The 27,939-nt window shown below is 44.5% G+C and overlaps 2 protein-coding genes across 7 annotated transcripts in view; one reads left to right on the top strand and one right to left on the bottom strand.

The window, feature by feature from the left end:
* The window catches only part of CPNE2 (copine 2), a 45,802-nt gene extending 42,006 nt beyond the window's left edge, over positions 1-3,796 (top strand). For both annotated transcript variants that reach the window (XM_087420213.1, XM_087420214.1), the window contains 2 exons: positions 1,682-1,918; positions 3,206-3,796. In XM_087420213.1, the coding sequence (XP_087276339.1) occupies positions 1,682-1,918; positions 3,206-3,313 (345 nt within the window). In that variant the 3' untranslated portion in view covers positions 3,314-3,796. The remainder of the gene's footprint in view (positions 1-1,681; positions 1,919-3,205) is intronic.
* Positions 3,797-9,724: 5,928 nt separating this feature from the next.
* Positions 9,725-27,939, bottom strand: part of PSME3IP1 (proteasome activator subunit 3 interacting protein 1) — a 32,251-nt gene continuing 14,036 nt past the window's right edge. For all 5 annotated transcript variants that reach the window (XM_004431641.3, XM_014788409.2, XM_087420215.1 and 2 more), the window contains exons 5-7: positions 25,309-25,442; positions 17,981-18,045; positions 9,725-10,501 (exon numbers count right to left, since the gene is read on the bottom strand). In XM_004431641.3, coding sequence (XP_004431698.1) covers positions 10,284-10,501; positions 17,981-18,045; positions 25,309-25,442 — 417 coding nt within the window. In that variant the 3' untranslated portion in view covers positions 9,725-10,283. The remainder of the gene's footprint in view (positions 10,502-17,980; positions 18,046-25,308; positions 25,443-27,939) is intronic.

Below are 27,939 nucleotides of genomic sequence, written 5' to 3'. Positions count from 1 at the left end.
GCGGGGACAAGGGTCTGGATGGGCTTATGAGGCCCCCGCAACCCCAGGGATGGGGGCCTGGCAGCAGCAGCCCTCCACCGCAGGGATTCAGGCTGCCATCTCCATAGCAACAGGTATCCCCAGCGAAGGGATTGGTCTCTTAAAGGCACAGTGCAGGAGGAGCTGGACTGCTGCTGCCCAGAGCTGGGGGTTAGGATGGTGGGGTCCAGGCCTCCAGGCGGCTCACCCCGCGCTCCTTCCTCCCACAGTTTGTGCTTGGGGGACAGGCAGGAGAGCGAGGCATCCTAGGGGCTGACCTTGTATCCTCTGATGTTCCGCAGGGAGCCGACGGGTGAGAGGGTGGCCGAGTGCTGGCCTGGGGTCTGGCCTGGTCCTGCCCTCCTTAAGCCCCCTGACCTTGACTGTCTGGGCCCCAGTTTCTCCTGGGTTGGAAGCATCAGACTAGAAGGCAGAAGCCCCAAACACTATTAGATCCACAAAGGCTTTTCTGTTTATTTCATGGATGGGGAAGACTGAGTTCCCCAAAAGGGGGCCAGAGGGTGCTACGGACAGAGCTGAGCCGTAACTGAGGTCTCAGCCAGCGTGGCACCGGGGCCGCTGCCCACAGGACCATCCAGGGAGCTCTCCTGAACCTCACTCACTCACCCCCACCTTCGCAGTTTACCCTGTAGCCACGTAGCACCCCCACTAATTATTCAGCATTTTTTTTACTTAAATAATTTCATGAAGAAACTGTATAACCCACTGTGAGTGAAAAGTCAGTTATCACTTGCCATAAATAGAGAGTAACAATAAAAATAAATACAACAAACTGTACAATGGTATTTAAGTCTGCAGACTGTTATCCCCTGAAGCTCTGCGCTTCCTGCCTTCTCTCTAATGAGGACAGTTAGCAGATGTCAGAGAGGCGTTAAAGACACCCTAGCACCAAACTCCTGGGTAGTCTGTCGAGTCGAAGGACCACTGCAAACTAGGCCCCTGCCCACCATGACTCGATGCTGTGTCTGGTGTGTGCCCCCAGTTCACTTATTCCTGGCAGAGTCCCACAGTCCCAGAAGCTCTGGCCTAGCTGACCTGCTTAGCTCCTGCAAGGTGTCTCAGAGGCTGTGCTCACGGGCAACCAGCAGGGTCGCAGGTATTCATGTGCAGGGGCGCAGAGAGGGAGAGGCTGGTCCTGGAGTCCATCAGCCAGAATGCATCTTCCTCCCCAGCCGTGAGCCTGCCTCTGCCAGGGATGCAGCTGTTGATTACCTGATTACCGAGCCGCTGCCACATGCCAGGCATGTTCTCTCTCTTGAGAGAGGTGTGGCCACTCCCACTTTGCCAGTGAAGAAACTGAGGCACGGCGAGTTCAATCAGTTGCCCAGAGTCCCACAGTGTAGCAAGTGGCAGGGCCAGGCCTCGAGTGCAGGGCCCTCCCCCGAGCTGAGGAGTCTAAGGCACACAGGGCAGGAGGGCAAGGGCAGTTTGTGCTTCCGGCCGCAACCGGGTCCGAGTTTAGACGGATGAGAGGCTTGCAGGGGCCGGGGCGCCTGGGGAGGTGGCTGGGATTTGGCCACAGGGAGGGAAGAAGAGCCACCTTCCTCCCAGGGGCCAGAGGGTTTGGGGGGTTGGGAAAGGAGGAGGGTCGGGGCGCCAGGCCTCGGGGCCGTGCTGAGTGCCCGCTGACTGCTCCCTGCAGCAGTACTTCATCCTCCTCATCATCACGGACGGGGTCATCAGCGACATGGAGGAGACGCGGCACGCCGTGGTGCAGGCTTCCAAGCTGCCCATGTCCATCATCATCGTGGGCGTGGGCAACGCCGACTTCGCCGCCATGGAGTTCCTGGACGGGGACAGCCGCGCGCTGCGCTCCCACACGGGCGAGGAGGCAGCCCGCGATATCGTGCAGTTCGTGCCCTTTCGAGAGTTCCGCCACGTGAGTGTGGGCCAGCCTAGCAAGGGGGCGGTCCAGGATCCCGGCAGCCATAGCTGATGGTCAAGGATGCAAGTCTCAGGGTTGCCTCCCCAATCCCAGGCTCCTCTAGCCTCAGCTCCACCGACTGTCCCTCCTGAGGGCCCGCTGTGTGCCCAGCGCCATGCCAGGCCCTGCCCGCAGACAAGGGCCCATGACCGTGTGAGCACTTGCTGCAGCAAGCTGACGGAACCCCAGGCAGCGGTGCCCCGTCCAGACTGGGGCTCCAGGGCAGGGTTTGCTGGGGGACCTGAAGCAGAAGTAGGCAAAGCATTCGGTGCAGACAGAGGGACGAGAGCACAGCCCAGAGGTGAGGGAGGCTTTCCTGGTAATCACACCTCACCCAGCCTCCTCACTTCACATTTCAGGATGGCCTCCTCTCCCTAAGGGCCTCTACAGGGGGCCTGGTGGCCTCACCTTGTTCCTGGAGATGGCTCTGGTCCCATTTGCAGGTGACCCCAGGTTGGCTTCCCAGTCACTGCCCTGGCAGCTGGGCCCATAAGGAGCCCCAGAGGGAGCACAGCCTCTCAGATGCCACCCCTGTACTGCCAGCCTGGGGCCTCACTCTTATTTGACCAGAGGCACACCGTGTGGCCTTGGGCAAGTCCTTGACCTCTCTGGGCCTCAGTTCCCTGAGCTGTAAGGGCCGCTCCAGGTGCCGTGGCTCAGATCCCGGGAGCCAGTCCCAGCAAAAACTGACCACTCTGTTTTGTACCCAGCGGTCCTCTCGTCTCTGCCCAGTATCCTCTGGGCTCGCCTGAGATGGTTCAGCTCCTTCCTCTGGAGCATTAGCTTCCTGACAACACATGCTGGGTGTCGGCCACCCATTCATGCCTGGGAGTTTGACTGAGCCCCTCCCCGTGCCTGGCCTGAGGCTGGGCGTTCAGCGTGAACCAGACAGCCATGGCCTGTGCATACTGGCCGAGGTGCTCAGGGAGTTTGCCAGATGAGCAGGCTGTGCAGCTGGCCTCCACCACCTCTTTCCCCGAAAAACCTCCCACAGACAAAGTCAACCTAAAGGGTTACTCCAGGGGAAGAGTTATGCTTAATGTAAAGGCAGGCACTGGTCGTGGTGGGCTTGTGGGCATGGGCTGGCATGAGGGACGCTAGTTTTAGATAGCCCTGGCCCTCGGCCCAGATTTGTCCTCCAGGGACACCGTCTGTTGCAGCTCTCTGGGCCTGGTGCCCCTCACAACTTCCGTTCAGTAATCCTTACTCTCTCTCCTCTCCACTCCACCCTCAACCCCGCAGGCAGCAAAAGAGACCTTGGCCAAAGCTGTGCTGGCGGAGCTGCCCCAACAAGTTGTGCAGTATTTCAAGCATAAAAACCTGCCCCCCACCAACTCGGAGCCCGCCTGAGCGCCGGCCCGCACCCAGCCGCAGCATGCCAGCTGGGCCCCCCGCCCGCCCCCAGGAACACCCTCCCCCAGGAACACGCACGCTCACCCTGCTTCCTCGTGGGTGGCCTTTTTTTTACCGATCCACGTTTTTATTTTTTACAACCGGACCTCCACCCCCAACTTCCCCCAGCCCAGCTGGGCTTCCTTTGTTGGAGTCACTGATGATGCTTCCAGGCCAAACTGGCTTCCTCTCCCCACCCCTGCCACTCTTAAGTACTGAATGTACTTTGTACAATTTTAGTGGAATTACTATTGTTATTAAAGAGAATAAAATTTTTACAATCATAACTGGCTTTTTCCAAGTAACTAAATGCAGACTCTGAAAGGAACGTGTCCCCGGTGCATACTTTGTGTCGTAGCCTGCACCTAATTCCTGCTGTTTTTTTAATACTGTGACCATGTTCTATTTGTTATACTCAGGGTAATAAAGGAGTTTCAGATGTCCCTGTGTCAGCTCCTTCCTCAGCCCGGACCTGACGGGCTCACTGATCTGGGAAAGGAAACATGAAAACCCCTTCCCCCAGCAAGCCTGGGAAGTTGGTGTAATCCCTTCTGCTTGGGGACATGCAGTCCCCGTGAACAGTGATGCCTCTGTTACACAGGCACAGAACCTGGCACCTTGTACATGCTCAATAAATATTTGTGGATGAACAGAATGCACGGGCCCCACCAGCAACTGTAGGTCTTCCGGCCCCTGCAGAGCCCACACCAGTGTTTGTTTCTGGGAATCCCCACATGCTGGCCCAGCCAGCACCATTGGTGCCTTCCCCTTCTTCCTCTTGGTCCACACTGTTCTGTGTCCCCCCACCATGCACACACAGGGCAGCAGTCGCTGCCACCCATTTGCTCCTCCTCCAGGTCTCCCAGGCATTGGGGTTCGCCCTGTGGTCTGCAGTGTGTGAAAGCCTCTTTGGCCTCAGGATGCTAAACAGTGAGAGCCACTGGTTCCTACCGCATGCCCCACTCTGGCTCAGGCCCAACTTCATGAAACCAGCCAGGGGACCAACCTCTGAAACTCCAGCCACCCTCCCAGTTCCTCTCTTCCACGTAACACATCGTTCTTACCCACCTCCCCCCTGGAGTTCCAGCTAGCCCCTTTGCCACAGGCTCACTGTAACCTAATAACAACTAACATTTCTGTTAAGCACTGTGTTTCCAGCTCCGTGTCAAGTGCTTTACAGGCATAATCTTGATGAACCCTTCCAACAGCCCCCACCTGTGACCGTTTCAGAGATGAGGAAACAAGCAGAGAAGCTAATCGAATCTATTAGAGGCAGAGCCAGAACTTACATCTGGGTCTGGCTGACTCCAGAGCCCCTGCTCGTTCCACTGCATTGCCGTCCCCCCTCAACTCTGCAAAGGAGCCTTCTGCTCCAGCAGCTGCTGAATTTGTCCCTCCTCTCCACTGAGACCGGGAAGTCAGTTACCACGACCCACACCCCAGGTCAGCAATTCTTACTAGTGACCTGCTAGACCTGGGTGGTGCCCCAGGCAGGTTCTTCCCTCCAGGTGCCTAGTCATCTCAGGAGCCAGTGTTCATCTGGTGGGATGGAGTGAGGGGCGTCTTCATCCTAGGCTTCCAATGCCTCTGCGGATTCTGTAGCCACCAAAAGTCGGCTGAAATATCCTTTAAGGGCCCCTTCACATCTCCTAGAGGCCGCAGGGCTGCTTGGAGCCCTGATTTCCCCAAGGACCGCCAGGAAATCACAGCACACCGGCCCAGGGACCAGCTTGGCGACATGGATGGAATCCCAGGACCAGTGCATCTGGCTCCTTGGTTCATGCCAGCTGCATGACTGGGTGCTGGTCACAACAACAGCACAAGACTGCTTGTTTCCCCTCCCATTTGGCAGTTGAAGTGAGTCTAGCTGGATATCATATCACATCCAAAAAAGTTTGTAACCCCCCCAACCTGAGAGAATCTGTCAAGTTCCGATTCACCAGAGGCCTCTATAGGGGAGCAGTCTTCTCCCAGCCCACCTCCCCTCCTTAGCCCCCAGGGGACGAGTGTTTTGGGGTGACCACTTCTCACGCAGACCTCTCCCTTACACCTCCCCATGGGAGTCATTTACCAGATTGGATACTGACATCTATTGGGCTGTGTTAAGGTAGAGTCCCTGCCTTGCATCCAGGGGCCATCCCAAATGCTCAGACTCATGGGCTACCTACCTCAGGTATGGGGTCTGCAGCCCCCACTTGCTGGCTTCATGTGGGAGCAGACCCAGCCACAACTGCCCTTTCTTCCCCCTTCTCTACCCGAGGATGGGTAGATCAGTCAAGTAAGCCCTCTTCTGCCAGCAGGCGGGAGTTCACAGGGGAAAGGAATGTGCCTGAACTCCTGACCAGGCCAAATCATCACTTAAAAACAAAATAAGTCCTGGGGAGGTAACATACAGCATGCTGACTATAATTAATACTACTGTATTGTATATTCGAAAGTTGCTAAGAGGGCCGGCCCCATGGCTTAGCAGTTAAGTGCGTGCGCTCCACTGCTGGCGGCCCGGGTTCGGATCCCGGGCGCGCACCGACGCACCACTTGTCTGGCCATGCTGAGGCCGCGTCCCACATACAGCTAGAAGGGTGTGCAACTATGACATATAACTATCTATTGGGGCTTTGGGGAAAAAATGAGGAGGATTGGCAATAGATGTTAGCTCAGAGCCGGTCTTCCTCGGCAAACAGAGGAGGATTAGCATGGATATTAGGGCTGATCTTCCTCTCAAAAAAAAAAAGAAAGTTGCTAAGAGAGTTAAATCTTAAAAGCTCTCATCACAAAGAAAAAGATTTTGTTAACTATTGTGGTGATGGATCATTTTGCAATATATAAAAATACTGAACAATTATGTCATACACCTGAAACTAATATAATGTCATATGTCAATTATATCTCAATAAAAACCAACCAACCAACCAAGCCTTGGTGCTGCTACTGGTTCTGACACCTGGAGAGCAGGCTGGAAAGAGCACTTGGAAATCTGACTACAAGACTCCTTCACCGCGTCCCCGCCACTGAGGCCCGGGCACTGGCAGTTGTTTAAATGTTTCACGGAAACCCCAGAAAGCCAGATGTAGAGCAAGGCTCAAGTTAAAGGTCTGGTTCTGTCACCCAGCTGTGCAACCTCAGGCAAGTTGTTCAACCATTACGAATTTTGGTTTCCTCTATAAAATACAGAGAAGGGCTGCTTCACAGGACTTTTTTTAGGATGAAAGGCTACTGTCCACAAAAATGGTCCACAAACGTCCCAAACAGTGCCTGGCACGTACATAGCAGGCCCTCGGCATACAGTGAAGGAACATAAGGGGTAATGATGTGCGTGGCTGTTACTCAGACAGTGACAGAGAAGCCCCGCTGACCGCCTCAAGCTCAAAGGGGAGGTCATCTCTGGGTTCTGCTGCCTGGCTCCTCTGCAAGCTCTGATGTGGGGGCCACATCCTGCTTGCTACTGCTGTCACTCTCCCTAAACTGTTGCTTCAGCAGGTAAGGGAGCAAAATGCCAGCCCTTGCCAGCGTCACTAAGGCATGAACGTGCAACTGGCTTCTTGGGTTCAACTTGTGACTACAAAAGCGTTGCCAAGACTCTAGCCTCCCACCGAGCAGAACACGCATTCCACACTGTTACGCGTAAGTGGGCTGAGGACACCAAGAAATCAAGAAAATACCCAAGTACAAATGATGGTGCATTGCCACTGAGCTCTCCTTTTTGTTTTTCTGGAGGGGCTTAAGATGACAGCTGAGCCATATACCCACGGCTAGGACACCGGAGCCAAGGAACCGGGTGTGCCTCAGCAATTAACATTTAGCTAAGAGGGAAGCACACAGCAGAAGCTGGTGGTTGGAGCTCTGACGACCAGATCTGACCCTTCATTGTGCCAGTGTTCTAGCTGCAACTGAGGAACGTAGGATAGAAAAACCTGCCATAAAGCACCACTAACGGAAGCTCGGGCCCCCTGCCCAGAAACGGGGGAGGCCAGTGGTAACAGTATTAATGAGGATGACCACCATTTACTGAGCACTGTGTGCCAGATACCACACCAAGTACCTAAGCCCGATTATCTTTCACCCTCACTAGGAAGTTGGTATCATTCTTCCTATTTACAGAGGAGGAAACTGAGGCCCAGTGAGGTTAAGGGCCTTGTTCAGGAGACCCAGCGAGTAAATGTCTGGCTCCAAGCTCATAACCACGATGGTCTATCTAGGGGAGGTGGAGCAAGGCTGAGTTCCCAGGGAGGAGAAGCAGAAGCAGCGGGGGAGTCTCAGGCGGACGAAGTCTGTCTTGGGTGGAAAGAGGCAGCCAGACGGAAAGCAACCTACGAGGCGGAGAGTGAAAGAGACGAGAACGCAAAGGGCTAGCCTAGGCCACCCCTAGTTAGGGACCTGACTTTCAGTCTAGAATGCTCTTGAAAAAAACTGAAGCCCTCCTTTCCCCTCCCAACTCTGGATTTGAGAAGCCAGCTCTCTCTCCTCCTGGGTCCTGGGAACAGGGAAGGGACACACACACAGGTCACCAGCCCCCTCCTGGGTCCAGTCACATCCTCCTCCCTGCTTCTTACAGATGGAAAACTGGATGCTATGAATTCCGTGCTCCCTTTCTCCCCACTCAGGTGGGTGCAGAGCCAAAGGTAGATGGCTAGCAGCAAGTGGTCGAGAGGGCATGGTGTGACACAAGCTAGAGAGTCCAAACAGAGCTGGCCATAGGATTCCTCACAGACAAGCTTTCTGTTCAAGCTTTTTAAGAATTTCAAGAATTTTAAGAATACTACCACTCAGGACAATGGAAGCAGGTTTAAAGAAACCCACCCCAAATTTTGTTTTTATCCCTTAATGCCTAGTTATAAAATCCCATATAATAATAAAATTATTATTATTATTATTTCCTTTCATCTCTGTTTTTCTCCTCTTTTTGGGCTTGAACCACACTGTCTACACTGGATGCTTTCCAAGGCTGCTTCCTCTATTGGGCAGACCAGAGCCGGTTCTGCTAGTCACGGTGTCTACAGAACCTGTGCCTCAGTTCCAGGGCTCTACAATGGGTACAATGGAATACCCATGAGGAAATGATCACCAGTGACTCACAATCTCTCCAGAGACACCAGGGCAGAAATCCCACCTTCTCAACATAATCGAGCTGTTACGGTAGATGGGGAGGGAGCTGGGAACACAAGATTCAGTATAGGAAAAGCAAGAGCTTGTTCTCTGACAGGTTTATTAGCTTTCAAGTTAGTGTGTGTTTTTAATGCCTGTAACCCTTTGTCCACTTTTTCCACCATCAACAGAGGCCAAGAGATAGAGCAATGGCCTCTTCAAAGTCAAACCACATACAAATGGTGACGTGGATTCCTCGGTCTGCCTCCTGAAACGACTTGAGGTTGCTCTGGGTACAGGCTGTGATGATAACAGCACGATCGCAGGAACAATGAAGCAGAGAAGCAGAAGGTGCCCACACAGTTTTACCTGAACGTCTTGTTTGTTAGCATGGAGCTGGTGCGCCTGCACTGACAGTCGGGAACAATTAGCACAGAGCAGTTCTGAAAAGGAGGAAGAACTCACGAGGCATCAGTTATGGGTGAAGGGAAGCCACCATCTGGCAACGGGTCCCAGAGCATCGCTGCACTGGAGGGAAAGGAGGGGCTGGACGAGATCCAGGGGCCTCTCTGCCCACGTTCAAACTGAGCAGCTTCTCGCCTGCCAGCACCACAGTGTCAACACGCTCCGTGTGTGTCTCTCCCCGTCTCACACCAAGGAAGGAGAAACAACTGATGCAGGAACCAAGGGGAAGAACGAACTGCACAGGCTCATTCTCCTGAAGCGGGGGAAACTACAGATTTTTTTTTTTAAAGCCCATGCCTCTCTCTGTCCTTGAGGCCTCCATACCCTGTCTCCCCTTGTCCCCCCTCCCCCCCAAAAGGACAGCCCTTGCCCCCCTTTATGAGACAGAGGTGGAGCAGTACCACTGGGCCTCAGCTGCTCACAGCTCGGAGCTGCTGTGTGGGAAGGGAAAAGAGCAGGAGGGACAGCAGATAAAAGAGGAGGAGAGGACAAGGGCAGCACCTTCAGACTAGAAATAGCTTGCAGAATTAGAAGCCACAACTATAGTATGTATCAAACAGAGAGGGGCCTCGACAGAGTACAGAGTATTGTCAGAATACGCATGTGTGTCCCACTGGTTGGCTATATTGGGATTCCAGGAGCTGCCAAATTAGATCATCTCGTCCACACACCTACCAGCACTTCTGTCTCTGGCCATGATGAAATAAGGCCAACATTTCTCTAAGGTTTCGAGTCTTAAATGGGATTGGATGCAGGGAGGAGAAGGAATGGCCAAAGTAAGGGACAACTCCACGACAACGACGAGTGTTAAGTGACGCCCCCTGTAGTTGATCATCTTTACTTAGTCACACAACATCAAGAAGTCGCTACTCCCAGGGGAGTGCGCCATTTCAGCACTGGGGTCAGTTCTCCTTCCCTGCGCATGCTCCACAAGGCAGTACAACCAAAGGACGTGCTTATCCCGAATGAAGGTCTAAAGAATACCTGTCTAATACTGGCCCTTGCTTCTTTGTGCTGTCAGGAAAGGAAAAAAAGGAAAAAACAAGAAAGCAATATAATCCAAATCTGTGCAAGCCAATGGGTGCCTATCCTCCCAGGGCGTTTTTAGTGGCATTTCTGCTGGGCCCTGACCTCTGCCCCACGACAACACTGAGGAGGGAGGCAGAGGGACAGGTTTGGGCATCTGCACTGGACTAGAAAGAGAAATCAAACACAAGTCAGGCCACTGGTAAATTCTGGCACATTTTTAGATGACGTTAAAAATGTCTCGGTGCGCACAGGAAGCAGGCAAAGGAGTTTTCTGAGGGAGGTAATGCCTGAAGGCAGAAGGAATGTCCGGTCTACTCTTGGGGAGGAGCTCCCGGTGGTAAGGACATGGGAGCTAGGGGGCCTCGAGGAAGGTGTTGGTTCGGAAGATGGAGGAGACGATCTTGCCGGTGGCGTTGATAGTACCTTCGCTGTCGGAGCTGGACTCAGAGTCACTGCTCCCGGAGTAGGCGCCCAGGCCTGGGAGGATGCCGATACAGACCGCAGCGGAGGGGCAGTGGATGGAGGGACCACTCAGGGACGTGCTTCCAAGAGACACGCAGGACGGGGCTTCTGCAAAGGAGGAGGAAAGACTGTTACTTCATCACCTCTTTCCAACGTTGATTGGGTGCTTTCCATATGCCAGGCACCGTGCTGAGGGCTTTACCCACAGAAGCCCTCAAAACAACCCTACGCAGTCAACACTAACATCACCTTCATCTTACAGCTGTGCTCCTCTCTGACAATTGAGAAAACTGAAGCCACAGTCAGAGAACATCTTAAGACCATGCAGAATGTCACCACATAGCTGGGGCAGTTTTTGTCCCAGGAAACCCACAGGTACTCTGCCACCTCAGTGACAGAAAGCCTCCATCTAGAAAACGCAGGGCTTGACGGTGAAAGGAAAAGTTAAGAACTCTGCTCCACTCCTTCTTCCCTCTAAACCTTCCCAGCCTCACTTAGTCACCATAGCAGCCTGATATGTAGGGATCCCCCAGGGTACTGATGAGAGGTCAAAAGACCTGGCTATGGTTAAAGGGCACTAAAGAGTAGAAAACAATAAATTCACTCTGAATCAAAAGATAATGTACTAAAATAATGCCAGAGCTCACTGGCGAGTGAGCGCTGGAGTTTAAACCTCACTGGCTCAGGCTGACAAGCATATTACCTTCCAGGGTTTTGCCTTAACAAACCCCTAACACACACCTTACCTAAATGTGAAAAGGATACGTGGTGCCCAGTATATGAAATCAGGAGTAAGTAAAAATACCACTGAGAAGCAAAAAGAGATCTCGAATAGCCAGCACAGAGTGCAGGAGCTCCGTGTCTGTGCTTGTCTTACAGAAAGTCCTAATAAGGAAAAAGAAGCCACTAAAGACAAGCAGTGTTAAAACATGGAGACGGAGAAACATGAAATGAGAGCTGACAATGGTTGCAGAGATGGCGATGACAAAGGCTACAAGAAAGCAGAGGCAGGTATTTGCAACAAATATCACAAGAGCTCATTTCTTTACGATATAAAGAGTTCTTCCAAAAGCAACCAACCAACCAACGACTGAATGGAAAAGTGGACAGAAGACAGGGACAGTTCACAGAAAAAGAAACATGAATTTTAAACACAGGAGAATAAACAATATAAAAGGAGAGAAAGTATGCGGAACAGGCATCTTTGTATGTTGCTGAGGGAGCATAGGGAAATTTGGAAATGTCCTTCAAACTGAAATGCTGTTCATATGAGAACATTCACTGCAGCACTGCTGACAGCAGCAAAAGACTGGAGACAACCTAATGTCCATTAACAGGGACCAGTTAAGCAATGGACTACTATTCAGCCAGTACAAAGAATCAAGTATCTCTGTGTACTGGTATTGAATGGTCTCCAAGACTCTGTGCTAAATGAAAGGGGCAAGGGTGTGTAGAAGTTATAATTTGTGGGGAGAAAAAAACATGCCCATGTATATGCATGACAATGTCTGAAAAAATACATAAAAAACTAGTAACAGCGGCTGCTCTGGGGAGAGGAACTGAATGGTTGGGCAACAGGAGAGACTTAACTTTTCACTCTACACTCTTCTGTCCCTTTTGAATTTTCTATGATATGCATACACTACCTGTTTAGACAATTGTTTAAAAAGGCAAATGTAAAAATTCAAAGAGCATCCTGGGCCACTTAAACTAGGGAGGAACAGTCCCACATATCTCTGTAACCCCAAGGGCATCCCTGAATTCCAGCCAGGAAGGCTGTTGAGGACTGGACAGTCCTAACGACGAGAGGGATTACTTGTCTCTATTTTCCTCTAACGCTAAGTCTCTTGAGGGCAAGGGCCCCTTCTTCCCCATTCCATGCCCTTGGCATAGAGCATAGGGCCTGGCACAGAGCAGGCCAGCACTCACAATGTGTCAGAATGCAGGGAAACCTGTTAAAGGCATTTTACAGGTTGACTGTAAATGGCTCAATTTTTTGAGGTGGGATGTGAAAATTTGGGACATAACATCAAACTGTCTACCATTCATTATGTGAATATTCACTGTACTATTATTTTCACATAACAACGATACTTCCAGTGCAGTTATGCACTACATAATGATGTTTCAGCCAACAATGAACTGTGTATATGATGGTGGTCCCATAGGATTAGTACCATATGGCCTAGGAGTGTAGTAGGCCATACCATCTAGGTTTGTGTAAGCACACTTTATGATGTTCACACAACAAAAAAATCACCTAACGACGCATTTCTCATAACATATCCCTGTCGTCAAGCAACATACAATTGTATTGTCAGAAAAATTCAGTTGTTTAAAAAAAACTGATATTTTATAAGGGTATGAATCAATTACTCAGAAAAGTAATTTATCTGTTCAGTGAGATAAGTCATTTTATTAAGTATTTCAAGGGTGAACTGAATTTTAGAGTCTATCTTAGAAAAGAAGGATCAAGTTCAGAATACCTATGGAGGACCAGAGGTGGTCTGAGGGAAGGATGGAAGCCAGCCACAGAAATGCAACCAAGGAATCTGGACCACTGTGGCATCAGCAGAGTTTAAGCCAAAAGACCAAATCTCTCAATTACCTAGGAGCTTTCAAGTAAGAAAAGAGACTGCAACTCTGACAAATTTCATTCCAAAAGCAGTTAATTGTCCAAAGAGAACAAAGTGGTGCCCTCTGATCTCACCCATTTGGTGAAGTTTCCTGCCAACTTCTGCATTTGCAGGACCACACTGTCATACCAAAATAATACCGAAAATTACTAATAGAGACTGTTCTTGGGATTCAGACAGATGCGTGACTTGAGAGTAGATGGGGCCAACTTGTGCATTCACTGGCTCTGCTCAGAGCTTAAGTCCAGAGCCTCTAGTGGAGGAAGCCTGAACCTCCATTAGGATCAAAGCTAAGGAGGCAAATCCTTTTACTGCCGAGGAAAAGACTCTGAAGCAAGCTTCAGGGTATATTCTTCTCATGGGACCTTAGCTCCTAGCAAAAGAGGATATTTCTTGCCCAGCTTCTGCTGTAAGAATGGAAGGGTAGGAAGAAGGGGTTTAGAATGACAAAAAAGATGGATCTGAAACAAAAGTGTCTGCCTGAGAGAGTTTAAAGAAGCCATGCCAGTTTTCCTTTCCATTGATTGATGCAAATAGTTCCTACCAGAGAATAAGTACCACATACAGGACTATTAGTTAACTAGTTGAAATACATTTAAGACTTCTATGAAGTTTTAGATATAGATAAACTTCTATGAAGTTTAGTATACACACACACACACAGAGTATAAGTTATCCTATTTAACTAGCCACAGTTTAGCAAGTTTCCCAATATTAAAACGATATCGGTGAAATGGAACTCCTACATTGTTGATGGGAATGTAAACTGGGATAACTTCTTTGCAGGGCAATTTGGTAATATTTATCGAAATTATAAATGTATATTCTCTCTGACCCAATAATTCTACTTCTAAGTATTTAACCTGATATATTTGTGAATGTGAAAAATGATGCACCTACAGAGGTATTTAATGAACCATCAGAACAGACAAAGAATGGAAACAATCTAAACATTCAATAAAAAATGGGATAAATATAGCATAGTACAACCATACAATGGAATACTACACATCCTTAAAAAGGAATGAAGTAGCTCTTTATGTTCAGATATACAACAATTCCCAAGGTACAATAAAAGTGAACTAAGCAATGAACAAAAGAGTACGTTAATTAAAATAATAATAATGATAATAGGAAGCACAAAAACAATATATGAAGTATTCTTGCCAAAAAATCAACTTGAATTGATCAAGCTCTAGATCTAATTACCATTTTACAGGAAACACAGGGTATAAAGGAACACCATGGGGATGTAATCAGCAAAATCTAGAGTATGGGAAACTCCCACAGGACAAAGACCCAGTTTTTTCACAAATAAAGTACCAAGGAAACAAAATATACATTAAAAAAGGAGGAAGAACCTAAAGGTTAAAGAAGTCTCATTTAAAAGACATATTAGGGCCGGCCCTGTGGCTTAGCAGTTAAGTGCGAGCGCTCCGCTACAGGCGGCCTGGGGTTCGGATCCCCAGCGCGCACCGATGCATCGCTTCTCCGGCCATGCTGAGGCCGCATCCCACATATAGCAACTAGAAGGATGTGCAGCTATGACATACAACTATCTACTGGGGCTTTGGGGGGGAAAAAAAAAAAGACATATTAACCTATTGTTAAGACGCCATAGGGCCGGCCCTGTGGCTTGGTGGTTAAGTGTGCGCGCTGCGATGCTGGCAGCCCGGGTTCGGATCCCGGGTGCGCATTGAGGCACCACTTCTCTGTCCATCCTGGGGCCGAGTCCCACATACAGCAACTAGAAGGGTGTGCAGCTATGACATACAACTATCTACTGGGGCTTTGGGGGCAAAAAATAAAATAAATAAAATCTTTAAAAAAAAAAAAAAAAGACGCCATAAGATGGTAATATTTCCATTGATCTACAGATTCAAGCAATCTCTATCGAAATCCCAGCTGCCTTTTTTGTAGAAATTGACAAGTTGATCCCAAAATTCATATGGAAATGCAAGGGACCTTGAAAAGCCAAAATGATCTCAAAAAAGAACAAAGTTGGAGGACTCACACTTCACGATTTCAAAACTTACTACAAAGTTATAGCGATCAAGACAGTCTGGTAATGGCACAAGAACAGACACACAGATCAATGGAAGAGAAAAGAGAGTCCAGAAATAAACCCACACACGTTGGTCAACTGATTTTTGACAAAAGTGCCTCAATAATTCAGTGGGGAAAGAACAGTCATTTCAATAAATGGTGCTGGGCCAACTGGATATCCACACAGAATGAAACTGGATCCCTACCTCATGCCATATACAAAAACTAACTCAAAATGGATCAAAGACTGAAATGTAAGAGCTAAAACTATAAAACTCTTAGAAGAAAACATAAGTTAGTAAATCTTCATGACCATGGATTAGGCAATGGTTTCTTAGATATGACACCTAAAGCACAAGCAACCAAAGAAAAAACAGATCAACTAGATATCATCAAAATTTAAAATTTTTGTGCTCCAGAGGACACTATCAAGAAAGTGAAAATACAACCCACAGAATTACTCAGAATTTGAGTAAATACTTCTCTAAAGAAGATATACAAATGGCCAATAAATACATGATGCCAAAATCATTAGTCATTAGGGAAATGCAAACCAAAACCACAATGAAATACCATTTCACATCCACAAGGATGGATATAATAAAAAACGACAATAACAAGTGTTGATAAGGATGTGAAGAAACTGGAACTCTCATATACTGCTGGTAGAATATAAAAATGATACAGCCACTTTGGAAGGCAATTTGGCAGTTCCTCAAAAAGTTAACAGCAATTCCATTCCTAGGTATATACCCAAGGGAATTGAGAACAGTTGTTCACTCAAAAACTTGTACATGAATGTTCATAGCAGCATGATTTATAACAGCCAAAAAGTGGAAACAAGCCAAATGTCCATCAACTGATGAATGGACAAACAAAATGTGCCATATCACACAATGAAATATTATTCAGCTGTAAAAAGTACTGATACACGTTACAGCATGGATGAACTTTGAAAACATCATGTTAAGAGAAAAGAAGCCAGACATAAAAGGTCACATATTGCATGATTTCATTTACATGAAATGTCCAGAAAAGGTAAATCCATAGAAACAGAAAGATTAGTGGTTACCAATGGCTGGGGAGAGGGAAGAACAGGGAGTAACTGCTAATGGGCATGGAGTTTCTTTTTGGGGCAATAAACATGTTTTGGAATTTGTGGTGATGACTATACACTCTTGTGAACGTATTAAAAATCACTGAGTTGTATCCTTTAAAAGGGTAAATTTTATGGTATTTTATGGTATGGGAATTATATCTCAACAATTTTTTTAAAAGCCATATAAGCCAAATACAATGTCTAATCCACGCTTGGATTTTGATTTTTAAAAAACCAATTGTCAAGAAAAAAAATTATGGGAAAATGAATACTAATTCGATATTTGATAATATTTGGAATTATTGTAATATTTGAGGTGTGATAATGATACTAAAATGACGTTAAAACAGGGGTCGGCCCGGTGGCTTAGCGGTTAAGTGCACGCGCTCCACTACTGGCGGCCCGGGTTCGGATCCCAGGCGCGCACCGACACACTGCTTCTCTGGCCATGCTGAGGCTGCGTCCCACACACAGCAACTAGAAGGATGTGCAACTATGACACACAACTATCTACCGGGGCTTTGGGGAAGAAAAAAAGAAGGAGGATTGGCAACAGAAGTTAGAAAAAAGGAGGAGGATGGGCAATAGATGTTAGCTCAGAGCCGGTCTTCCTCAGCAAAAAGAGGAGGATTAGCATGGATGTTAGCTCGGAGCTGATCTCCCTCACAAAAAAAAAAAAAAAAAAATTACGTTAAAACAAACAACTTAAAAAAACCCCTATTTTTTAGGGATACATACAGAAGAATTATGGATGAAACAATTTGATGCTGGGATTTGCCTCAAAATACAAGGTATAAATGAAATAAGATTGGATATGTGTTAAAAGCTGTTGAAACTATACGATGGGGTTCATTATACTATTGCCTCAATGTCTGAATATGTTTTAAGTTATCTATAATAAAACATTTTAAAATATATATGTTTGTAATTGCTTGTACATACATAAATAACTCTGGATGGATAGATACGAAATGTATAATACTGTCCCCTCTGGGAAGGAGAATTGGATGGAAGAGGATATATGGGTAGAAGGGATACACTTCACTGAAAGTCCTTTTTAAAAGTAGATTCTAGAGCAAAAAGGTATCAGCAACAGCTGACCATTATTGATACTCAGTAGATACGTATCAAAAAATATCCATTAGATACACATTAAAAAATATCCACTATTTTTTCGAGAGAGTAATAAATGTAAGCCCTGTTTTATAGATGACCCATTGACTTTAGCTTAGCGTGTCAATCCCACAGGGAGTCAGGGGTGAAGTGAAAACACTCTTGAAATTCTCATTCCTGATCCAGCCCCCAGGATACACTGACCTTCACTTACAACTTTGCCACTTACTATAGTGCCAGTTTGATTACATAAAAGTAACCACCAAAGACAGTGTACTCCTGGAAACTGTATTAAGCCTCTAGGCTCAGTTCAATCCAACCATCAGCAGGAGGCAGGCATTCTACCTCTCACTGGTAGCACGCCAGATGAAATCAAGAAACTTGACATTTGGGGGAGACAAGAGAAACCCTGTGTGAGCTGAGGTGATATGACCAGGGTTTGGCTTTGTAAGCACTCCTAGGAGAGCACAATTGTCATTTATCAGTTCCACTGGTTTCTAACATACTACTTTGCAGGGCAGCTGACATCCTCTTGGGTATAAACCCTGCCTGGCATAAAACAGTTCAGTAAACTAACTTTGGGTAGGCTTGCTTAGAGACAAATGCATACATTCACAGACGCAATGCATTCCAGCCCTTTACTGTGGTTCATGTGTATTCTGAGTACAGAATGAAACGAAGGCTGCCACCCACCTTGATTCTTGTCATCTGGGTCAGGGTCCGATTTCAGTCTTTTCACACTGTTGCCACTCTCTGAGCTGTAACAAAAAAACATGGTGATTTGAGCTACATCCAATCTTGGGGATCAGAGCTTTGGGAATCAGGAGTGCCAATAACCATTTATACGGGTCTTAGGCAGCCTCAAGGAGCTGGGATGATCTGAAATGAAAAGTCTTCATTTCAGGATCTTAATCTCCTTCCAGTTATATTATTAGTTATAAAGACAACTTAAACTCCTGACCAATTCAAGGGGTAAAGCATTATACCTTCAAGAATCACCTCAACTTCAGATTCTTTGTTGTCCTTATCATTCATCCTGGTTAGAACCACAGATGGATTTCAAGAATATCTGGACATGTTCAGAAATGACAAAAATTTAGTTAAGTTATTAAAGATTGAAGGAAACATCTTTAGCGGCATGCTAGAAATTCTGCAAGTCACCCAAAAGACTTTCACTATAAGAATATCTAAAGAATGTACTTCAATGAGAAAGGAAATGATCCCAGAAGGAAAAGGATGGTGAACAAAGAAACCGGCAAATACGAATATAAATCTAAACAAATACTGTCTGTATAAAAAAATAACATCTAACTTGTGATGTTAAACATGACCATACTAAAGTGGACAGCACTAACATGTGAGAAAGGAAGAGGGTGATTGTCGCTAAAAGTTTTAAGATCTGTGTATAATTTTGTAGGTAAGTAAGATAGCTATTTACTTTAGGTTTTGCTAAGTATGCCTGGTAAATTGCAAGGTTAACCACCAAAAGCATAGAAATAGAATACATAAATCCAAACTAGTAGAAAGAAAAAAATAATGAACAAAAGATTTTAAAATCTTCATTTTTTTAAAAAGCAAGAATACAAGGGAAAAGTACTTTTTAAAAGTAAAAAGATAAATAAAATTAAGATAGTAGCAACTATATAAAAATCCTAATAAATCGAAACCTATCAGTAAAAAGAGATTAACTGATTAAACTTTAAATCAGCTATTTATGAGACACATCTAAAAACTTAACAAAAGCAAAACCAAACCAAACAACTTAAGACGGAGAAAGACTGCAAGTAAAAGAATGGAAAAAGAGTTAGGCTGGGGCACTGATATTAACATTAGGACAACAGACTTTAAGACCAAAAGCATTACAAGGGATAAAGGAGGTTACTTTACAATGAAACAAAGTTTAATTCACTATGAAGAAATAACAATTCTGAACACGTATGCTTTTAATCAAAGAGCTTAAAAAAAAATATATATATACAACAGAACTCTGAAGAAAAATCAAGAAACCATTACTACAGTGGGAGATTTCAAAATACTTCTCTCAAGTACTGACAGAGCAAGTAGACAAATATGTAAAGACACAGATTTAAACAATATAATTCACAAGTTTGTTTTGTTGTACCTGCCTACCAACTCAAAACAAAAAATTACACAGATTCTCCTCAAACTCACTTGGAAAATTCACAAAAATTAACCTCAGGAATAACAAGTCACAAGGCAAATCTAAAGCAATCTCAAAAGAATCAGTACATATAAACTACGATGCAATTAAGGCAGAAATAAATAACAAAAGATAAATACAATATTTCATAGACTCTCTAAGACACCATTGATTATAAGGTGTTAAAATGTGAAAAAAAATGTTCATCTTAGAACCAATGAAATATGGTTACCTCAATATGTCTGCAAATTTTAAAAAGTGTTTCCAATTCACGAGTCAAACAAGAAATCATAATGAATGTTTAAAAATACTTAGTTGGAAATATAAAATGGTTTACAATGAAAGCTGAAGAAAAATTATAGTTTTAGATGCCTATAACTGAAAAGAAGGGCTGAAAATTAATTAGCTAGGTATCTGACAGTCATTTGTAACAGAAACAATAAGAGAATAAACTTGAAGAAAGTAAAAAATATTCCAAAGAAAAGAGGTATGAGATATTAAAGAGCAGAAACTAATGAAATAGAAAAAATACAGAGAAGTAAATCCAAAAGAATCTTTGAAAAGACTGATAAAACAGAGACTACCTCTCATGAAACTAGTCAAAATAAGAATAAAAGAACAAATCATCAATATTTGGGATGAAAAAGGGGACAATTATGGATAGAGCAGCAATCAGAAAAATAAAGAATACTAATAACTTCAGTTAATGCATTTGAAACAAAACAAAATGGACAAATTCCCAGAAAATATAACCAAATAAAACTGACTCAAAAAGATATGGAGAAACTGAAATAGTCCTACAGTCACAAATAAAAAAAAGAGGAACCAAAATTATTTTATAGAGGAGTTCTACCAAACTTTCACAAAACAGAACACTACTATCTTATACCATCTCCTTTAGAGAACAGAAAAAGAAGGATCACTCCTTAACTCATTCTAGAAAGCTGGTTTTAATCTTCATATCAAAATTAGATAAAATAGGGAAAAAAATACAAGACAGTCTCACTCAAGAACATAGATGCAACAAACTATACAAAATATTAGTAAACCAAATCCAGTAGAGTTAAAAATAATAATAATACATCACTGCCAAGCTGAGTTTCTCACAGGAATGCAATATTAGGAAATCAGGAAACACATTGACAAAATGAACAGTTCACGGCTATGGAAAACCTCTTATCAAAGTAGGATCAGAACTTCCTCAACCTGCTAAAGGATATCCACAAAAACAAAAACAATAAACACTGTTCTTACTGGTGAAAAAGTCCTAAACATTCTGTTTAAAATTAGAGATAAAACAAGGATGTGTACAGTAACTGTTTCTATCTAACATTTTACTGGTGGTCCTAGCCAGTGCAGTAGGATAAGAGGAAGGAATTAAAAGGTATAAAGAAAAGAATAAAACTGTCTGGGGCCTGGCCCGGTGGTGCAAGCGGTTAAGTGCTCACACGCTCTGCTGCTGCGGCCCGGGGTTCGCCAGTTTGGATCCTGGGCGTGCACCGATGCACTGCTTGTCAAGCCATGCTGTGGTGGCATCCCATATAAAGTAGAGGAAGATGGGCATGGATGTTAGCCCAGGGCCAGTCTTCCTCAGCAAAAAAAAAAAAGAGGAGGATTGGCAGATGTTAGCTCAGGGCTGATCTTCCTCACAAAAAAAAAAAAAGATTAAAACTGTCATTATTCACAGATGGTAACTCTCTACATAAAAATTTCAAAAGAATCCAGACAAATTATTAACATTAATAAGTTACTAAACAATTATTATTAAAGTTAATAAGAGCTGGGTGGCTGGATGTAAATACTACAAAATCGATTGCACGTTTACATACCAGCAACAAAAAAATACAAAATACTTAGGAATAAATCTAACAAAAAATGTCCACAACCTTTATGAAAAAGAAAACTATAAGACTTTATTAAATGACGTTAAAAGAAACAAATGTCGATATATGCCATGGATAGAAAGACTCAAATCCATAAAGATCCGTTCTCTCTACAGATTTACCAAGCAATTTAATAACATTCCAATAAAAATCCCAATAGGGATTTTTAAAGAACTAAATCTAAAATTTATATGGAAGAACAAAATAGCCGAGAATAGACAAAACACCCTTGAAAAGAATGTAAGTGGACATGCCCTACCAGATATCAAGATTTATTATATAGCTACAATAATTACACAGAGTGGTACTGATCTAACAGACCCAACGAACAGAAAAAAAGACCCCCAAACAAACCCATATACGTATGGAAACTTGTTATAAGCCAGAGGTGACACTGAAGATCACTGGGGAAAGGCAGAAGTATTTAGTAAATGATGCTAGAAAATTGGCTTTTCATTTGAAGAAAAAAATTAAAATGAGATCCCTACCTCATACCCTTCACAAAAATCAATTCCAGATAGATTAAAGACTAACATGTGAAAGACAAAATTCTAAAACTTTTAGAAGAAAAACTCTTATGATCTCAGAGTAGGAAGAATTTCTTGAACAAAATATAAAATGCTCTAACTATAAAAGAAAATATTGATATATTTGACCACCTTAAAATTGTCTACCTTCAAAAGGTACAAACTCCCAGTTATAAAATAAATAAGTCCTAGGGATGTGATGTACAGCATGGGGACTATAGTTAACAACACTGTATTGTTTATTTGAAAGTTGCTAAGAGAGTAGCTCTTAGAAATTCTCATCACAAGAAAAAAAATTTGTAACTATGTGTGGTGATGGCTCTTAGCTAGACTTACTCTGGCGAACATTGCAAAATATATACAAATATCAAACCATTGTGTTGCGTACCTGAAACTAATGTAATGTTATACGTCAATTATATCGCATTTAAAAAGAACTGACCACCTTAAAATTAATTAATAAAAGTAAAGAGATTAGCTATAAACTGGGGGAAAAAATCAGGACTAGATTAAAAAAAAAACACCTATGAATCAGCAAGAAAAATACAAATAACCCAGTAGGAAAACGACAAAATAAATGAACAGAACTTTCACATTAATAGGACACGTGAACAGCAAATCAACATATGAAACGTCAACTACAGTCGTTAACAGGGAAATGCAAATTAAGACCACAAGGAGATAACTATTTTAAAAAATCACTGTATCGCTATATCTGTGCTAATAAGGCAGTTAACTAGCTACATATGGCTATTGAGCACTTGAAACGTGACTACTGTGGCTGAAGAACTGGATTTTAAATAGTTTCAATTAATTTAAATTTAGATAGCCACAGGCGGCCAGTGGTTACTGTACTGGACAGCACAGCTCTAGAGAAACATACGCAGGTATGTAACAAAACATATGTCCCAGGCCTATCAGCACTGTTTGTCATAGTTCAAATACTCACCCACAGGAGAATGGACAAATGTTGGTATCTCATATAATGTACTATTGTACAGCAGTGAAAATGAATGAATTACAGCTGTACACGTATGCACGCACACAAAAAATTGTTTCAATCACAGAAAAAATTTGAGTGAAAAACCAAATTCGCAGAAGATTGTTTATATAATGAAATCATTTTTATAAAGTTCAAAAACAAGCAAGCTATTATATTGTTTATGGATACCTATATAGGTAGCCGAAAACCCCCCAAAATTACTAAAACTAAATAAAAGGCAAAAGAATGATAAGCCAGATATGGGAAAGTAGTGGTTGAGGATGGCAAGGCAGGGAGATGGAACGGGAGGAGTGCAGAGGTAGACTCAATATTGTTGATAATGTTCTAGGTCTTAACTTGGGTGGTGGGTCCACAGTGCTTCTTTTATTATTATGCTTCATAACATACGCACACCAGGCATTAGACTTTTTTTTGTGTGTGTGTTTGAGGAAGATCAGCCCTCGGCTAACATCTGCCAATGCTCCTCTTTTTTTGCTGAGGAAGACTGGCCCTGGGCTAACATCCATGCCCATCCTCCTCCACTTTATATGGGATGCCGCCACAGCATGGCTCGACAAGCAGTGCATCGGTGCGCACCTGGGATCCGAACCAGCGAACCCCGGGCCAACACAGCGGAGCGCGCACACTTAACCACTTGCACCACCAGGCCGGCCCCAGGCATTAGACTTTTTACCGAGCATCAGAATCATCTACGGAGCTTTAAAAATCAGATTCCCAGACCTCACTCCAACCTTACTGAAACAGAATAAGTGTGAGGCCTGGAATCCAAATTAACAAACTCCTAGGTGATTTTTTTTTTTTTTGTGAGGAAGATCAGCCCTGAGCTAACATCCACGCCAATCCTCCTCCTTTTTTTTCCCTTTTTCTCCCCAAAGCCCCAGTGGATAGTTGTATGCCATAGCTGCACATCCTTCTAGTTGCTGTATGTGGGACGCAGCCTCAGCATGGCCGGAGAAGCGGTGCGTCAGTGCACGCCTGGGATCCGAACCCGGGCTGCCAGCAGTGGAGCATGCGCACTTAACTGCTAAGCCACGGGGTCGGCCCCACTCCTAGGTGATGCTAATAAACCCAGGGCTGGGTAGATTAGGAACTCCTGCCCCAGGAGGCTAATTTATCACCTTGCTACACAAAACAACAATAAATGATGTAGTTTCAAAACCCAAAAGGGGTGATATGCATGTCACCATATAAGCTAATACGGAGCCCCTTCAAAGGTGATTTAAGGCCTTTAAAGATTAAGAAAGGGAGATAGTTCTAACACCCATTCTGCTAGGAGCAAGACACTGCTGAGAATTAACTAATTGCCCCCCTAGAGAGCCCTTTCTCAGCGTAGCCCAGTAAAACTGACCCAGGTCCAACTCCTGAGAGGCACTGGGCCAGGCATGAAAGCTTACGTGAAAACTTGAAAGGAATAATTCACGGTCCTTTTCAGGCTGCTGCTTCTCCTGCCCTCGCCGGCTGTACCATGAGGACATTTTTACACGTGAGCACGTCCCCAGGAACATCTGCAGCAGATGGATGGCATGCCAAACCACAAGACTCCATCAATACACTCCCTTCAAAACATGTGCCTGGTTCCAATATACCAATACACTCCCTAACAGACTGCACTTAAACTTCGTATCATTTTGCCCATGGTATGGTTGGCCAAACTGAAATTACTTTGGTGCCATTTCAGGATTTGGAAAGGGAGGAGCAAACAAAACAAAGAACGTATCAAAACCTCTAGGCAGTGCTGCCACCCCACTTCCATCAAGCAGAGCCCCAGCAGGTCTGTAACCCTGTCACAGCTGCCATGTTCTTACAGGCCACACTGCCTTTACAGCAGCTGTTCCCCCTGCCCGGATGTTCTCCTCTCCCTTGTCTGCCTGTCAGTGCTCTACTGGTCCTACCTAATCAACCTCTCCTTTCCAGTGCCTTTCCTAACTTCGCCTACGTGAGGACACACACCCGCTCCAGACTGTTCTGTTTCCTCCTCCCTGCTCTCATTACACCCCATGCAAATCCTGTCACACAACTGGCTACGTCATTTACCTAGAAACACAATGCTCAAATATTGAACTTCACCTCTCCTATTACTTTGTGAGCTTGGACAAAGGTTCTCAACCTCTCAAATTCTTGGTCTCCTCATCTGGTAATGACTTGTACTTCACAGACTTGTTGAGAGGAATAAATGAGATCATGCATGGAAAACACTTAACACAACGCCTGGCACACAGCAGTTGCCCAAGGAAGAGAAGCTATTATTTGTCAAATGAACCATCAGAGACAAAGGTCAAAGGCTGTATAGAAGACACCAAATTCAGAAGGGGAGAGAGAGGTAAGGCTACCAAAGGAACCTCATGGAGACGTATGCTTGGGTGACCTTTTGCTCTGGCTACCATTAGAAGCAGCATTTCAGAGTACACCGTCAGAGGGAGATTTAAGTCGTGGGAGTGCTGGCTGACCTCTTATGCTTCACAGCTCCTGCCAACAGCTTTGCCTGGGAGAACTTGTTCTTGGTTTCTATGGGTTTCACAGCCACTTTCTTCTCCACTTCCTTCTTGTTTTCTGAAGAAATTCCAACCTTGTTGAGATTACTGTGAGTTATAGGTTAAGGGTCAAACTAAGCAAAAAGAGCTACAGCAGGACAATGGCAAATCAAGAGAAGGAAGACAAATAGAAGCCACTAGCACTTCAGCTCTGCCATGTAATGTTTAGCCTATTCCTTTAAAAAACACCCTCCCCTCTTTATTCTGCCAATCGAATCAGCTCACTTACAGAGAAATGAAGGTGACCACAGAGAAAGATGGCAAATCAAGCCCAAAATAATACAGAGAAGCAAACTTGTTCCCTCTGATTCTCAATGAAAAGCTGAGTACAGCCAGCAAACCTGCTATTACCAAAGACATGGTCAATATCATGCTTGCTGGGGAAAACCAAGATCATAAGGAATATAAACGCAATAGAAAACAATGTAGCTTCTCTGAAAATAAAAAAAGGTTTGCTTTTTTCCCATTAAGGCTAAAATCAAATTTTGCAGAATGTCCTGTGATTATCAATGGCACTCAATCTTAGACGCCACAGAAACTAACTCCTGGTGCAATACAACATCAGAATCACCTTAAGGCTCAGTAAAAAACAAAGGACCTCCCTGTCCCAAACCTACTGAATGAGGACATCCAGAGGCCCAGGAACCTGTTTTAAACACTCTCTCAAGGTGATTTTAATGAGAAACTCCTGTGCATATACAACACCAGAACCAAAAAGCTGTTTTAAAAGCATAACCAGTTCACTCGTAACAGCCCTTTTTTCATGCTTGATGTCAATCTCCGGCTCTCAAGGTTTATCACTTTCTTTTGTTCTCTCCACCAGTCCCCTCCTTTCCTTCCCTTTCATGCTCTCTCTCACAACCTATGAGGCAACAGATAAGTATTCTGACATGGTGCAATTCCTTATTTAAGATGCAGTAGTGCCTTCCTGGCACAACAGTGACATCTAGTGCCCAGGAAATCTAAGAAGCATGTGCTAACAGTCCAAAGAGGCAGGGGTGGGGGGTACATGGTCTAAGCTATTTATTTATGTGTCTCTGACCATGAGAAAACTGGATACAAGAAATAAGGAAAGTCTAATTCTGATCACTCTTCAGGCGCTAACTCTGTTCTCATGGGCACCAATTATGTCAAATATTCACAATATTAAATGGGGACTATGCATAATGCTCAGTACCATTCTGAGTTTCATCAACTTAATGTTTTCACGGTCATCCTGGAAACAGTATGTAAACAATAAAGGTTCATTTCTTTAGAATAAAACTGAAAGAAACAGAGATTTCATCTTTCTAGTACAGAATGCCAAAAACCACGAGCATGCTGTGACTTTTACCTGCAACTCCATCATTAAGGGATAAAAACTCTCAAAGAAAATTTTTAATATTAAATACTGAAAAATAAAATAAAAATGGAAAAAACTAACACAACAAAAGCCCACATGTATTTTTAATACCAGGACACAGGCAAAAACCAACACTTACCTTTTTATTCTTTTATTTATTTATTTATTTTTAAAGATTTTATTTATTTATTTTTCCCCCAAAGCCCCAGTAGATAGTTGTCTATCATAGCTGCACATCCTTCTAGTTGCTGTATGTGGGATGCGGCCTCAGCATGGCCAGAGGAGCAGTGCGACGGTGCGCACCCGGGATCCGAACCCGGGCCGCCGGCAGCGGAGCGCATGCACTCAACCACTAAGCCACGGGGCCGGCCCATTTATTCTTTTAAAGTGAAGAAAAGCCCCCAACCTTTTCTTTTTTGGGGGGAGATGGTGGTAATATTATTATTTTTGATCCATATCCAAAGCATAAGCAATTTTTTCCTCTTAAGTCCCTCTCCCTCTAAAATGCTTTAAATATACAAACACACCTCAAAAATCTCAAGGACTTCATTAAATGAGGCATTTTTTAAAATCACATAGTTTTTAATACACATAATATTGCTAAATACTGGTTTAACCTTAAGGAAACAAGAGTTCTGTTGTTTATATGGCACAAACCATAGCTTGTTTGTTTCCATCAGTATCACATCATAAAATGTACCACATTATAACAATCAAGCAAAGACAAGACCCAGCTCCTGATTTAGAGCTTCAATAAACAAACGGCTAATCCCTCAATTCCTATCTCAACGTGTCTCAGGATACACGCATACTTGGGGTAGTGCATTATACCTCAGTGGGTGGGAAGGCTTGCTTTTCTTCAGTTTTTCTAGACAGTCAGAACTTTCTAAGTTTCCAATAAAAGCCACTACCCATGAGCCTCTTCAATGTTATAGTGTAATGTTACCAGGACAGAAAGTTTCCTCTGCCTCCCTACTGCCCTGTTCATTCTTCCCTCTGAACTCAAAACCAAGTGCATTTCACCCTCATACCACACTAACATTACGTTCCAGAATGCTGTCTTGGGAGACACTCCGTCTTATTTGTGAGCCTGCCCAATTAAGCACATAAAACAAGACATAACTCAGGTGAGAAGTATAGTTAATGCGTTTCCTTAGAGGAAAAAGCCTGGTGCCTGAAACAATGCAATACATACATCTGCCCGT

This window comes from Ceratotherium simum, chromosome 30 (assembly GCF_057802395.1).
Source record: "Ceratotherium simum simum isolate JZ-2026a chromosome 30, ASM5780239v1, whole genome shotgun sequence".
In the NCBI taxonomy this organism is placed as follows: Eukaryota; Metazoa; Chordata; class Mammalia; order Perissodactyla; family Rhinocerotidae; genus Ceratotherium; species Ceratotherium simum.
The sequence above is the reverse complement of the archived record's forward strand: the minus strand, read 5'-3'. Positions and strand labels throughout refer to the sequence as shown.